This window comes from Cordyceps javanica, chromosome 6 (assembly GCF_051103115.1).
Source record: "Cordyceps javanica chromosome 6, complete sequence".
NCBI classification, from domain to species: domain Eukaryota; kingdom Fungi; phylum Ascomycota; class Sordariomycetes; order Hypocreales; family Cordycipitaceae; genus Cordyceps; species Cordyceps javanica.
This window is the reverse complement of record NC_139300.1, coordinates 3261338-3273883: the sequence shown is the minus strand read 5'-3', so window position 1 is coordinate 3273883 and position 12546 is coordinate 3261338. Positions and strand designations below refer to the sequence as shown.

The following is a 12546-nucleotide window of genomic DNA, read 5'->3' as shown; positions in this document are numbered from 1 at the left end:
CTCGATCGCCCCCGTGCCTATTATGAATGGCAGCCATACTCGGCCGATTGGCGATCGCCGCCACTGTCTATCAAAGGCGCGGCAATATGCACTCGCAGTAGCCCTGTTCGCCTCGCGCGTGCCATTGGCTCTGCTCGCGCCGTTCCCAAAGGCAGCGAACCGAAGATTCGTCTTTGCCTTTGTCGCCGTTTCGATTGTCGCGGCCAAGATTATCCACGTCGTCGCTCGCGAAAGAGCGCTCCTACGAAGAGACCTGGTCATCTGGATGTTGTCTTTTTTCATGCAAGATTTTGTCCTACTGCTCGCGCTTCGCTTCCTGACCGAGTGGTCGCACAGCAGCAGCCGCAGAAACCTCTGCTTGCGCATCCTGGGCAGTGCGCTGAACTCGCTCGCCAGTCTCTTCTCGGCCTTGATTTCAGTCGTCAACATCACCTTTTTTCTGTATGCCAGGGCTGAAGTTCGCTGGCGCGACGTGGCCTTTGCCAGCGACTCAGGCTCTCGCGGGGTCCTCCTGTCTGGTCTCGTGACACTACTCACAGTACTGTGCTGCATTACGGCTCTCGCCGGTTTCTTTCAAAACAACATTTTCATAATTGGTGGGGCCGCTGTCGATGCTGTCAAATGGCCTTACCAGTATTTTATGCAACGACGCCGGTCTGATCCAAGCCACAGCTTTGCCCGGCTTCCCTCCGAAGCACTCGATGATGCAGTTGGTATGGAAGAAAAACGAGACGACGACGCTCGGCCCGGAACACCTGGATCAGCAGTGGAAAGCCGGTTTTGGCGATCTGTGTGGAGCGGGTTCATCATTCTCCAAGTGCTCTTCTATACGCTACGTCCTCACGAGGGCGCTCTGGTCTTCATGTCATGGACAACACCTCTCATTCCATTTGTGGACTTCAAAGAGTCCGCTTCAATCCTCCGCGATATCCGTCCGTACAACAATGTCGGCATCAACTACGACTGGGATGCTAAGACGGCTCTTGATGAGCCAATTCACCTCGACTGGCTGCCAGAAGACACGATACTCAAAGGGTTCGAAGACTGGTACAAGGAAGGCCGACCACACTACAACGCCAAGGCTGATCCCCTCAAGATTTCCAACATGGACCAACAACTACTGCCTGAGCTGGAGAACAGCCTAGCCAAAGTGTCAATTAAACACATCGTCCTGGTCGTCCTTGAGAGCACTCGAAAAGATGTGTTCCCGCTCAAGAAGGACGATTTGATTTGGAGACGATTCGAGGAAGCAGCCCCTAACAAGAGGCTCTCTGGCGAATCTGTTGCTCGCCTCGAAACATTAACTGCGACCGCGAACCATCTCACGGGCGACTTCGACGACGGCTTCGAGCACGAAAATACCACTCGCAGAGGAGGCATCAACTTCAAGGATGCCAACACCGCCTCGACGTATACTCGCAAGAGCATGATTGGGACCATGTGCGGCATTTGGCCCCTTGTTGCCGACTTCAACAAGGAGTACATTCACCACATCTACCAGCCCTGCTTGCCACAGATTCTGGAGGCATTTTCGTACCTGGACCAAAATGACGCAGCGGAGAGCCCGTGGCGCTCGCAATATCTGCAGTCGGTGACGCTCAGCTACGACCATGCCGACGAAAGCACCGAACAATTTGGCTTCCCGAAAGAGAACATCATCGGTGCACGTTACCTGCGGTCAGAATCTGCCAAATTCGGCAAGGTCAGCCTCCCAGATATTAACTACTTTGGTATGGCGGAAGCTCCATTGTTGGACTACTTCCGCGATACTTTCTCCTCCGCGAAGCAGAGCAATGAACGCGTATTCTTGACTCATCTCACTAGCACGACACACCATCCTTACGCCATTCCTGCCGATGAGGAATACGTTCCACTCGCCAATGGCAGATGGGATGATCTGTCGCATTACATTAATGCCGTTGGATATGACGATCGATGGCTTGGCAAGATTCTCGGCGTTCTAGATGATGAAGGCGTCGCCAATGAGACTCTTGTCATTGTCACTGGAGACCACGGCATCTCTCTCCCAGAGAACAACAAACCCGCTTCATACCACAATCCCAATGCCGGCTGCAATCATATTCCGGTGGTCATGTCTCACCCAGGTCTTCCTCCAATCGACGTTGATGACTCTGTGAGCACCATGGAGATTCTGCCCACGGTGCTGGACCTGCTTCGCGAGACTGGCTCTCTGTCGGAAGCTGCCAGCAAGGCTGCCGGCGACCTCATGGCCAACTATGAAGGCCAGTCCCTCATTCGCAAGCTGCGTCACTCCAGCTACCGCGTCGATGATCCAACGCAGGTCAGCAGCGAGGAAGAGCTGCGAAACTGGCAATTCATAGTCATGAATCCCGGGCGCGCAATGCTGGGGGTTCGCGACAGACGCCGCAAGACGTGGCGCCTGGTTGTTCCCGTCATCCATGACGTTGAGTGGCAATTTACAGACCTCGAGGCGGACCCGACCGACACCGACTCGGTGCAAGCCTTTGAGTTTAGCGCGTTTCTAGACAAGATCCAGCGCCGCTACGGCAAGGAAGCGGCCAAGTGGGCGGAGGAGGGCGCGTTCATCGCGCGATGGTGGGTGGAGGAGAACAACAAGAGATATGAGTATGGGCCGTACGCTGCGGCACCAACCCCTTAGAACCGCAGACAGCATATGCATCACTAGCGAGCATGGATATTTTTACACGACATATATCGACTGGGGCCGTGTGCGTTGTTCACAACGGCCTTGGCTTTGCTAAAGTATTTAATATTGTATATAACATGATATAATCCTGAACACATTTTCAATGACTCTGCTGGAGGGGGGCCACGTGCTCTATTTTCTCACGACGACCAACGTCACCTTGATGCATAAACGTTGAGGGTTGTCAACCACTGCGCACATGTTAGCACTCTTGCGACTCGCGACTCGGGCGGACTGTCAAGGCAGCAACACTTACGAGTGTTTCCGGGCGGCGAGTAACGGAACTCATGTCTGTCTCCAGACGCCAATCGGACGCACAGGTGGCCGCCGGTGACGCCAGACCTCTCCTTGAAAGCCAGTTCCGTCTGGACGGCGTCCGTGTCCGGGTTGCAGCCGTACTTGACATCGTAGATGGCGCGAGGATCGCCGCGCTCCGTCATGAACATTTTAGTAGTATCGTCAAAGGCGGTGTACTTGTATACGGAATCAGCATGGGTCACAATCTAGTAAATCACACGGGGTGCTCGTGTACCTCGCCGTTGATGACGGCCCTGATGATCTTGCCGCCGCTGAGCTGCGTGATGACGCCGTTGACGAGGGTCAGGTCGCTCGCGGGCGCCCCGGCCGGGCTGAGATACAGGTGCTGGTCCCCTCCGCCGGCAGCCCACTGGTTCAGCAGCCGGTTGTGGATGGCGGGGTAGGACGCGTTCTGGACCTGGATGGCGAAGCCCTGGCCGATGTTGTTGCTGGGCGTGTCGGGCGGGAGCACACACGCAAGAGCCGCGGTGGCGGACGAGACGGCGAGCAAAGCATTGGAGAACCACATTGTGAAGAAGAAGGACTTGTTCAGGTGACCAAGGACGAGTTGCAGAGAAACCGAGAGCAGAGGAGGAATAAACAAAAACCTCGTCCCGCATAGGATATTTATATTGACCTTTGCCTTGTGACAGTGCATCGACCGGCGGCGACACCCTGCACGACGCTACCAGGTTCAGCTCTTCCACGCCAAGATATCTGCAGCATGCAAATGTCACCCCAGCCGCCTTCTTGCATCAATACGAAAGCGATTATTATGGCATAACTGCCCTGTTTCTGCATAATACATAGGTGGCCTGATCCGGCAGCTAGACGCAGTGCAACCATGCTGGTGGTGCGGTGGAGAGGCTTCCTGCTGTCCTCTTTTCACACCGGCCAGTGATTTTGCATAAGAAGCCTCAGAATTGCCTTGTTGCCGCCGCTCGCCGGCAGATGGAATTACGGTCTTGCTACATACAATTTCAGCCGTGTTCGCTAGCCGTTCCTCCCAGAAGGATTGATGCAAGCATCCTGCTTCAGCTGGACCCTCCTCCAGGGTGGGACGCACCGTTCTGGCCAGCAATCGAACGCATTAGCCATGCAATTAATATTTGATACACGGGCGGGGGCCAAACGACGAGACGACAGGAACAACGTTTCTTCTCAAGCCTGCCGATGCCGTCACAGCAGCATTGGGTCAAACATGCATGACGGTGAGCGGTTTTCTGCATTATCCGAGTCGTGCTCTTGGTTGCGATTCCTGCTCGCTCCCGAATGCGTGTCAGTGCCGACATCCGAAAAGGATTGTGACCATGGGAAGGGGCAAGAATTGGCTGAGCTGGAGGATGCTCCGTTACTGAGCGATTGATAGCCAAACACTACGAACAACGGCAGCTACTCCGGGAAATGAATTGACAAGCTCCCCTTTGAGAATACCAACTCAGGTATACTTGCTACTTGGGGAGCGCTTCGTCATGACGTTTCTGCATCGAGTTCAGTCTCCAGGTTAGCGGTGTGTGGCGCGATGGAGGCGCTAGCTATGGACGGGGATCACCGTCAGCGTCAGCGTCGTCGAGAACACGCGGCGCTCGAAGCCGCTATCTGAAGCTCACAATCTCGAGTCTTGGTGGGGAAATGTCGTCCAAAGTCTACGAGCCTCTTGATAGCTCCAATGGCGAGATTCGACTGCTGCATCCTACCTCACCCAGCGGGCTGGGAGTCGGATGGGAGCTGGTGACGTGCGCTTTGCAGAGCTGTCCGCCATTCATGGCCATATCCTATCTCTGGGGCCAAGATACAAAGACAGAAGCCATTACTGTCAACGACCGGCAGCTCCTCATCACTCCTAATCTGGCGTGTGCTCTCAACCACGCCGCGCACCATTTTCGGAGTGCGTTTCCGGAGCGGGGAGAAGCAGACTTGTATCTTTGGGCAGACGCCGTGTGCGTCAACCAGGACGACACTCGGGAGCGCGAGGAGCAGGTCAAGCTGATGGGAACGCTCTACTCGACGGCAGAGCTCGTCATGGCGTCCCTTGGTCCTCTCGACGAGGCAATCGAGCTCAGCATGGATACGCTCCATCGCGTGCGGGACCAAGTCCGGGACATTCCCGCAGACGCGTCCATGGACGAGCATATCGGCTGGCTGCAAAACCACCCAGACCTCATCGGCGCCGACGTCGGGCTGCCAGAGGACCAGTTCGACGCCAACAGGCGCTGGAAACTGCTGCGGCAGTTTCTCTACATGGGGTACTGGCGCCGCGCGTGGGTCGTGCAGGAGCTGGTCTTTGCCCGGCGCCTGCTCTTCGTCTCGGAGACCCGGTCCCTCGACCCCGACGCGCTGTTCGCCGTCCTGGCATGGGTCAAGGCCACCAAGAACTTGGCGCGGAGGAGCAGCCAGGCGCCGCCGGTGCGTCCGGGCTGGCTCATCACGTCCGTGTGGAACTTTCTGACCTACGACAACCTGCTCGGGTGGAAGTCGGTGCTGCGGATCGGCGCCGCGCGGGACGGCGACAAGAGCGACCGCCTGTACCGGGTCAGCCTGGCCTGCGCCGGCAACGACCTCCGAGCGACGGACCCCAGAGATCTCATCTACGGCACCATGGCTCTGACCCGGATGGGCCTCGAGCCGGACTACGCCGCGACGTCCAAGCTCAGCACGCTCTATGTCCAGTTCATGAGGTGGTGGCTGGATGAGATTACGCTGTTGCAAGTGGAGGAAGACGACTGGACGTTTAACCATCTGGATCTGCTCGGGGAGGCCGGCACCGGCCAAGTGGCGGAGGACGACGAGAACAGGGACCTCGCACGCATCGTCCCGTCCTGGGTGCCAAATTTCCCTCTCAGTGCGCGAGTGTACACGCCGCATCTCCTGCTGTCGCCACGAACGGCCGACACTACGATATTCCCGAGCGATGCGCCTCTGCCTCGGGTGCACGAGCAAAGTCTGCTTGTGCCAGGCATCCTGCTCGACGAAGTCGTCGAGGTCGAAAAGGTCAAGGACATCAAAGCCAACCAGGGGCTGCTCGGATTTGCGGCGGCCTACTGCCGCCGCCACGAGCGCTACCCGACAGGATGCCCGCCGCTGCACGGCCTCTTCCGGACCGTGATGAAGGACGTGCTGGAAGACGCGGACCCCGAAGACGACGACGTTCTTGTGCGGTTCTTCGGCTTCGTGCGGGCGCTGCTCCACGGCCCAGAAACGGGAACGCTGCCGGCACACCCCGAAGCCGCCCTGCGGCAGCTCGGGTTCTCGACCGAATCGGGCCCGGCCTTTGCGCAGTCCCTCGGCGCCGCGTACGGCGTCTACAGCAGCAGCAGCAGCAGCAGCAGCAGCAGCGGCGGCAGCGGCGCGCGCTCGGCCGAGGAGCAGCAGGCCGGGCTGGGACGGTGGCTCCCGCGGCTCCTGCAGCCGGCGTGGCACGGCCACTGGGCCGGCGCCGGGGTGCTGGACCTCTGCCTGCGGACGGTGCTGGAGATCCGGGAGCTCGACCACGCGAGCGTCGCCGAGACGTCGCGCGGCTACCTCGCCGTGGTGCCCGTGGGGGCCAGACGCGGCGACCGGCTGTGCCTGCTGCACCGGAGCGACAGCGCCTCCGTCATCCGGGGGGCCCGCGGCGGGCACTGGGAGCACGTCGGCCGGTGCTACAGCTTTGGGCTGTCGGAATGCAGGACGGAGGATCTCGAGAGAAGCCTGGACAGGGATGAAATTATCGAACTGCGTTGAAGGAAAGTGATGCTTCGCATTGCTGGGGCGATGCTCACAAGTAGAAGAAAAAAATCCCCTTCCGGGAAGGGGCGGGGGCAACACTATTTAATGGAAGCATATTGGTCCTTTTTCTCATTCTCATCTTATTTATTCGAATATACAACATTAACATATTATTGGCATGATGCAGGTACCGAGCCACCCAACTCATCAGCCAGGCATCACACACCCCTTGCCTTGTCTTGACGCACTCCTCCTGCGCCGGAGAGGGTGTGTTGACGTGTCAAAGGCCCTCACCGGCTCGGGACGCATGAAGCAGGCCAAGCAAAGCAGGCCAAGCACGCAGTAAGCCTCCCCCGAATGGAGGAAGCCACGACATCCATTGCGTGTATGAGGCAAGGATCGCAGCCACGCGTTCTAGACGCCTCACCAGCGGCCGCCAGGGTCAGCCACTCGGCAAAACCGGCAGCCACTCAGAAGCCACGGGGCGCAGCCTCGTGATGTCTTCATTTACGTTATTAAAAAAAGGATGGGGGAGGGGCTCAAACAGGCAATGAATAAGAGTTTGTATTTTTTTTTTTGTTATCAGGGCTGGGGCACAAGGAAAAGGTCTACTTGGGGACTGATTATATATTCCTATATACTCCGTACACAACATACACCACCCACGAAAAGCTAGCAGCAGACGTTGCCAGCATGCCTTTTCACGACGAAACACCCCCGCCGTCGTACAGCGAGGCGACCTCGGCCGCCAACAGCGGCGGCGCCCTCGACGAGGCCCGGACCGACGGCTGGGTCGATGGCTATGTCGAGGCGCCGCGCGCCAGCGACGGCGCGACCGAGTATCGCCCTCCGACGCCAGCGGCGGCGACGGGGGAGACGAAGAAGAAGCACACGACGGCGGCGGTAGAGGAGGAGGAGGAGGGAGCAAGAGTGGCTGCGGACGGCGCCAGCAGCAGCAGCAGCAGCAGCAGCAGCAGCAGTAGTGCGACCGGAGACTCCCAGAAGCCGCGCTCCCGCCTGGCTTTCGGAGGCCTCGACCTGGGAGGCCGCGTGCTCGGGTACGGCAACGGCGACGACGTCGGCGGGTGGGGGGTCAAGATTGGGCCGGTGCTGGTCGGGCTGGTGGACGTGGAAGCGGAGAAACTACAGAGGGACAAGGAGCTGGATAAGGAGAAGCAAGCCAAAAAAAACTGAAGACGACCTCTTTTTTTTTTCTGTTCTTTTTGAGGGGGGGGCATCAGACATGATGATTGCGCTGCTACGTCGTGAGGCCGCCCAGTTTGCAACATCTCTTGGCGGTCGTAGAGGAGGAGAGAGAGAGGACGGGCGGGAGGCGAGATCTACAAAAAAGGGGTGGGTGGCATCAAAGCTCGCTGAGCATTGATCTCGCATCATCAGTGTACGGAGTATGTGAAAAGATTGGGCTGGGGGGGTTCTTGTTGCTGCAAGGGCGTTTTGGTTCGAGTTTAGGATGACTCAAAATTTATGCTTGTATCACGGGCTAGAACCGCGCCAAGCAGGTCGCACGGAAGCTCTGACATGTCGGGCCCCCTCATTGAACCGTAATAGTGCGTCTTGGCAGATGAAGATGTCTAGATTGACTTTTGGCGTCACGTGCCCTGAGGCCCCTGGTTGGCTCGAGAACAGTCAGTTTCCCCTTTCCAAAGCTAAGAATAGCGTTGCATGATGATTGAAGAGTAAAAAATCCAAAAGCCACCATAGATGTAACCAGAGGTCGTGGGCTTATTATGACTTGGCGTCAGATTTTGCGACGCTGGTGTTTCCACCACCTAGGATGAGAACCAGAGAGGGTCGCCTGATCATGACTGTACAAATGTCTTTTTTGCTGGCGTCTGGCAGTTTCGGAAATACCAAGCTTGGTTGCAGAGAGGAAAAGGAGATGGTTAGGAATGGATTGCATAAGCCCGGCGCCATTTCCAATCCCTGCAGAGAGCAGGCCTGCCTTGTCAATGAATGATGGGGGGGTAACTACTGATAATGTCCACGCGGTAAGTAAGCATCGAGGGCGACGGATCTAGTAATCTAGTAATCCAGGGGGGGGGCCTTGTCTAAGATTTTGGTTGAGGACCGACACGGCCCTCTGAACCCAACAAGCCCCGAAGCCTCATTACAAATCATCAGTACTGGCATTTTCATCCAACGAGCGACAGGCATGTTGGCGCAGGAGAAGGAAAGGACACCTTCTTCACATGGAGCGCAGGGGCGAGACTTTGCATCGCAAACTTGAGGGTGGCAGACAATCGTGATGGCAGCCAAAAGAGCCAAGACGTACTTGGTACACCGGGATCTCGGGATGTAAGCAAGTAAGCTACCAGTAGCAAGCAATCCGAATAGGCAGCCATCTTGTACTTGAGCGGGGAAAACGAAATGGGGTGTCCAGAATGGGATTGCCTTTTCACCGAAGGGTGATGGCGAACTCCGTCTGGGTCCCATGGGCATGCTGAGGGCGACTTGGAAGCCGCCTCCGTACATTGCTGTTCTGTCAGCATTCGCCCTGGTGGTCTTTTGCTGGAGAGGTTTCTAGCGTCAAAGCTTCACCGCATCAGAATGATAGAAGCTCCGTTGCTGCTGCTGTTGTTGTTGTTGTCGCAAAGCTAGCAAGGTAGATCCCCCAACACCATCCTGGGGGGGTTGTCTCAGCCGGGACGTGGCCCGAGTGGGCCAAAGGGCAGCTGCGTGCTGGAGCATGCGTCGCCGACAGGTCCCTATTTGCCCATCTACCTAGCCAAATGCCACCTCCCCCGATGTCAGCCCCCCCCCTAACTACTTTTTGGTCGGTTCATCTTGTTTCCCCAACGATGGTGCTGGGGGGGATGTGTCTGAGCCTCCTGGACCCTGTGGCCTTGCCCTTGAGTTGTTGAGGAGCGGTGACTGCCAAGAACAAGGACCAAAATTAAACTAAAAATAAACCAAAAAGGGGGAGGAAACGGTTTAGGTTTGGGAGCTTGTTTAGGAGGGCAAGTAACAACACAAAAAAACGAGATGAAAAGTCGGAGAATTAAATCCCCAAAAAAGGACCGTGGATCCAGAGATGGAGAGAGAGAGGCAGGGGGGGGGGTTGGCGTATTGGAGGACCAAGGAGAAAAAAAACTGCGAGTCACTGATACGAATTCGTACAAAGAGGAAACTCCTTTGTACTATTCGTACTAATCCGCGTCTTTGGTCTTCTGGAATAAGCCAATGCCACCTTCTTTTGAGGGGGGGTCTTGGGGGTATGATGCAGCATTACTACGGCAGGGTGGTGGTTGTGGTGGTTGTGGTGCGAGATGGAGTAATACAAAATAAGCGTAAAGTGGTGTCTTACACCCAGAGCGGGTTTCGGAACCCGGAGGGGTGTGTATTTTAATGTACTCTGTATGGGTACGGAGTATTTGTACCAAGTAGAGCGAGATTTTTCATGTCACAGTGAGTTGTTTAATTTTTTTTTTCGTATTGAAAAGAAAGAACAAGGAATCCTTTGGTGGTTTATTTTCTTGGTAGGTAGAGGTTGAAGTGTATCAGTACTATGTAGGTGCTCTGGAGACCTAGCCCCCACTGGCAGCGGTGTCGGAGCTCGCTGGCAACGTGGTCAGAGGGCCAAGGGGGCCGCTCAGCGGGGGAAACGTGCTGGTTTTGTCTTTTTAACCATTATTTCACTTTCTATTCTTATTCATAATTTTTTTTTTCATTCTTCTTCCATCTTTTGTTCTTCTTCTTTGACAGTACAGAGTAGATTAGTCCCATTGAGATGACTCTCCCTGTCTGTCCAACTCGCAGCTGGCCCAAGAAACAATTGACACGCTCCATCGTAAACGACGAAAAAGTGACACAAGCAGAGGCGTGTGTAATCATGATGCAGCATCTACTTACGCTGTAATCTGTAAGGATTCTCAGCAAAAAAAAAGAAAAAAATTCGTTGGTCGCATTGTTTAGGCAAGCAGACGTCTCTGCCTCTGCCCAGGCATCTCCCGAGTACAAAATACAGCGGGCCAGCTCACGACAAAATCACTAAAAGCTCACTAAAAGCTCACTAATACAGGCCCAGGTATTCCCTGGCCTGGGATTCGGCGTCGCATTCTTGGTCAAAGACCGGACCCCAGGACACACTGACACAGTATGACAGTGTCTGACGAGGTACCTCTGTGCCACGCTCAACCCTGCTACTTTCTCCAGGTACCACTTTAGACACGCCCACCTCACTTGACACCCACCCCCACCCCCATCCCCCCATCCCCATCAACTGCCGCCGCCCGTACGGCTTCAACATTTTTGTATAAAAGCGTCCTGTCACGCGGCCGCCCTCCCCTTCACCCGTCTCAAGCCTTCCTCTTATTACCCCTCTTGTGCTCCTAGCTTGCCTAATCTCTCTCTTCTCTTTCTATTCTATATATATATAAAAGACAAAAAAGAGCTCTTCAATATACAATCTACCCATCCTGCCACCCAAACTGACCCGTCTACCAAAAATCATCTGTTTGCACGCTCAGTCTGCTCTCTCATATATTTTATACACGGCCGCCTCAACAAAAATCACCCGCACTCCCAACTCTTGCCAACCCACACAAACACACACACGTCGTCATCACCATCATCAACATCACCGCCATGTCCAGAGTCACAGCCCCCGTCGCCAAGCTCTCCCGCGCCATCAGCTCGACCGCCGCCCCGGCCGCCGTCTCTCGCACCAGCGGCGGCTCCCTCCTCGACAGCACCGCTCATCATGGCGGCGCTCCCCTCATGCCCAAGTATGCCGACCTTCTCCGCGATCGTGAGCACAACAAGGTACGTTTCCATCCTCCCGCTCTTCTTCTTGCTCCTCCTCCTCCGCCTTCTCTCTCTCATCACAATCCCCCCCCCCTCGTACAAGCGTTTTCTCGAGCTGACAAACACCCTCCCTAGTCGCGCGGCATCACCACCACCCACCGTCCTACCCCCCAGCCCAGCATCGCCGACCGTCCCCGCCCGCTCATGCAGACCTTCCACTCCAGCGCCAGCCAGGTCGCCGTGCCCCCCATGCACCTCGACGCCATGATCCTGCCCTCGCTCGACTTTGGCGCCGCCGCTCCCGAGCCCGCCGGTCCCCGCGTGCCTCTGCTGCCCGACAACTACGGCGCCGCCCACGCCCCGGCGCCGCCCGCCCCCGAGACCGCCTTCTCCAAGCCCACCATCTTCGCCGCCGAGCCCGACCGCGTCGAGCCCGCCACCCCGCTGTCCGCCGTCGAGGGCCTGTCGCTCGACGGCATCGAGCTCAAGTTTGCCCACGACGCGCCCGCGGCCGGCAACGCCACCGAGCACACCCACATGATTCGCGACCTCTGGAAGGGCATGGTTGACGATGTTCTCGGTCCTGTTCCCAAAACCATCTAACGGCCTTGAGAAAAAAAAGAAAGAAAGAAACAGACATGTTTTTACTTTTACGACTCTTTATGACTTTGCTTTTCCCCACGCATCCTTTCATTTTTTGGTTCTCGCAGATTTGCAGGACGAAACTTGGTGTCGATTTCGACATGGATGGACAGGCGGTGGTGTGACTACACGCCAGTATAACTACATATCATGCAAGCAGCAGGCTGGCATAATGCCGTGAGCATAGCGCATGCGAGGCATTCCCTGCACGGCAGAACAACCAATTTGTTTTTGTCTTTTCCTTGTCGAGCTTTCTTCTTTTTTTCTTCTTGTACCTTTACCTGCGACATAGCTTTCTTACTATACAAAAACCATCTAATATACTGCGGCTCCTCCGCAAATGCGAGAGCCCGCCTAGTTCAAATACGTCATGTTATCTCCTGAGCTGCTGCTGATACTACTGGTTCGCCTGCAAGTATCGTTCATCCGAGATGCATTCTATCAGT

At 56.1% G+C, this 12546-nt stretch overlaps 5 protein-coding genes across 5 annotated transcripts; 4 read left to right on the top strand and 1 right to left on the bottom strand.

Moving 5' to 3' along the window:
• Positions 1-22: 22 nt before the first annotated feature.
• Positions 23-2641, top strand: V2A60_009433 (uncharacterized protein; the record flags this gene model as incomplete). The annotated part of the gene is made up of 1 exon (XM_083260698.1): positions 23-2641. The coding sequence occupies one exon, from the start codon at positions 23-25 to the stop codon at positions 2639-2641; it is 2619 nt and encodes an 872-aa protein (XP_083116824.1).
• Positions 2642-2821: 180 nt separating this feature from the next.
• Positions 2822-3515, bottom strand: V2A60_009432 (uncharacterized protein; the record flags this gene model as incomplete). Its single annotated transcript, XM_083260697.1, has 3 exons — positions 2822-2880; positions 2946-3162; positions 3222-3515. The coding sequence occupies 3 exons, from the start codon at positions 3513-3515 to the stop codon at positions 2822-2824; spliced, it is 570 nt and encodes a 189-aa protein (XP_083116823.1).
• A 1103-nt stretch (positions 3516-4618) lies between these two features.
• On the top strand, positions 4619-6709 carry V2A60_009431 (uncharacterized protein; the record flags this gene model as incomplete). Its single annotated transcript, XM_083260696.1, has 1 exon — positions 4619-6709. One exon carries the CDS (start codon positions 4619-4621, stop codon positions 6707-6709), a length of 2091 nt encoding a protein of 696 aa, XP_083116822.1.
• A 678-nt stretch (positions 6710-7387) lies between these two features.
• V2A60_009430 (uncharacterized protein) lies at positions 7388-7888 on the top strand (the record flags this gene model as incomplete). The annotated part of the gene is made up of 1 exon (XM_083260695.1): positions 7388-7888. One exon carries the CDS (start codon positions 7388-7390, stop codon positions 7886-7888), a length of 501 nt encoding a protein of 166 aa, XP_083116821.1.
• A 3411-nt stretch (positions 7889-11299) lies between these two features.
• V2A60_009429 (uncharacterized protein) lies at positions 11300-12061 on the top strand (the record flags this gene model as incomplete). The annotated part of the gene is made up of 2 exons (XM_083260694.1): positions 11300-11476; positions 11594-12061. The coding sequence occupies 2 exons, from the start codon at positions 11300-11302 to the stop codon at positions 12059-12061; spliced, it is 645 nt and encodes a 214-aa protein (XP_083116820.1).
• Between the last annotated feature and the right edge of the window lie 485 nt (positions 12062-12546).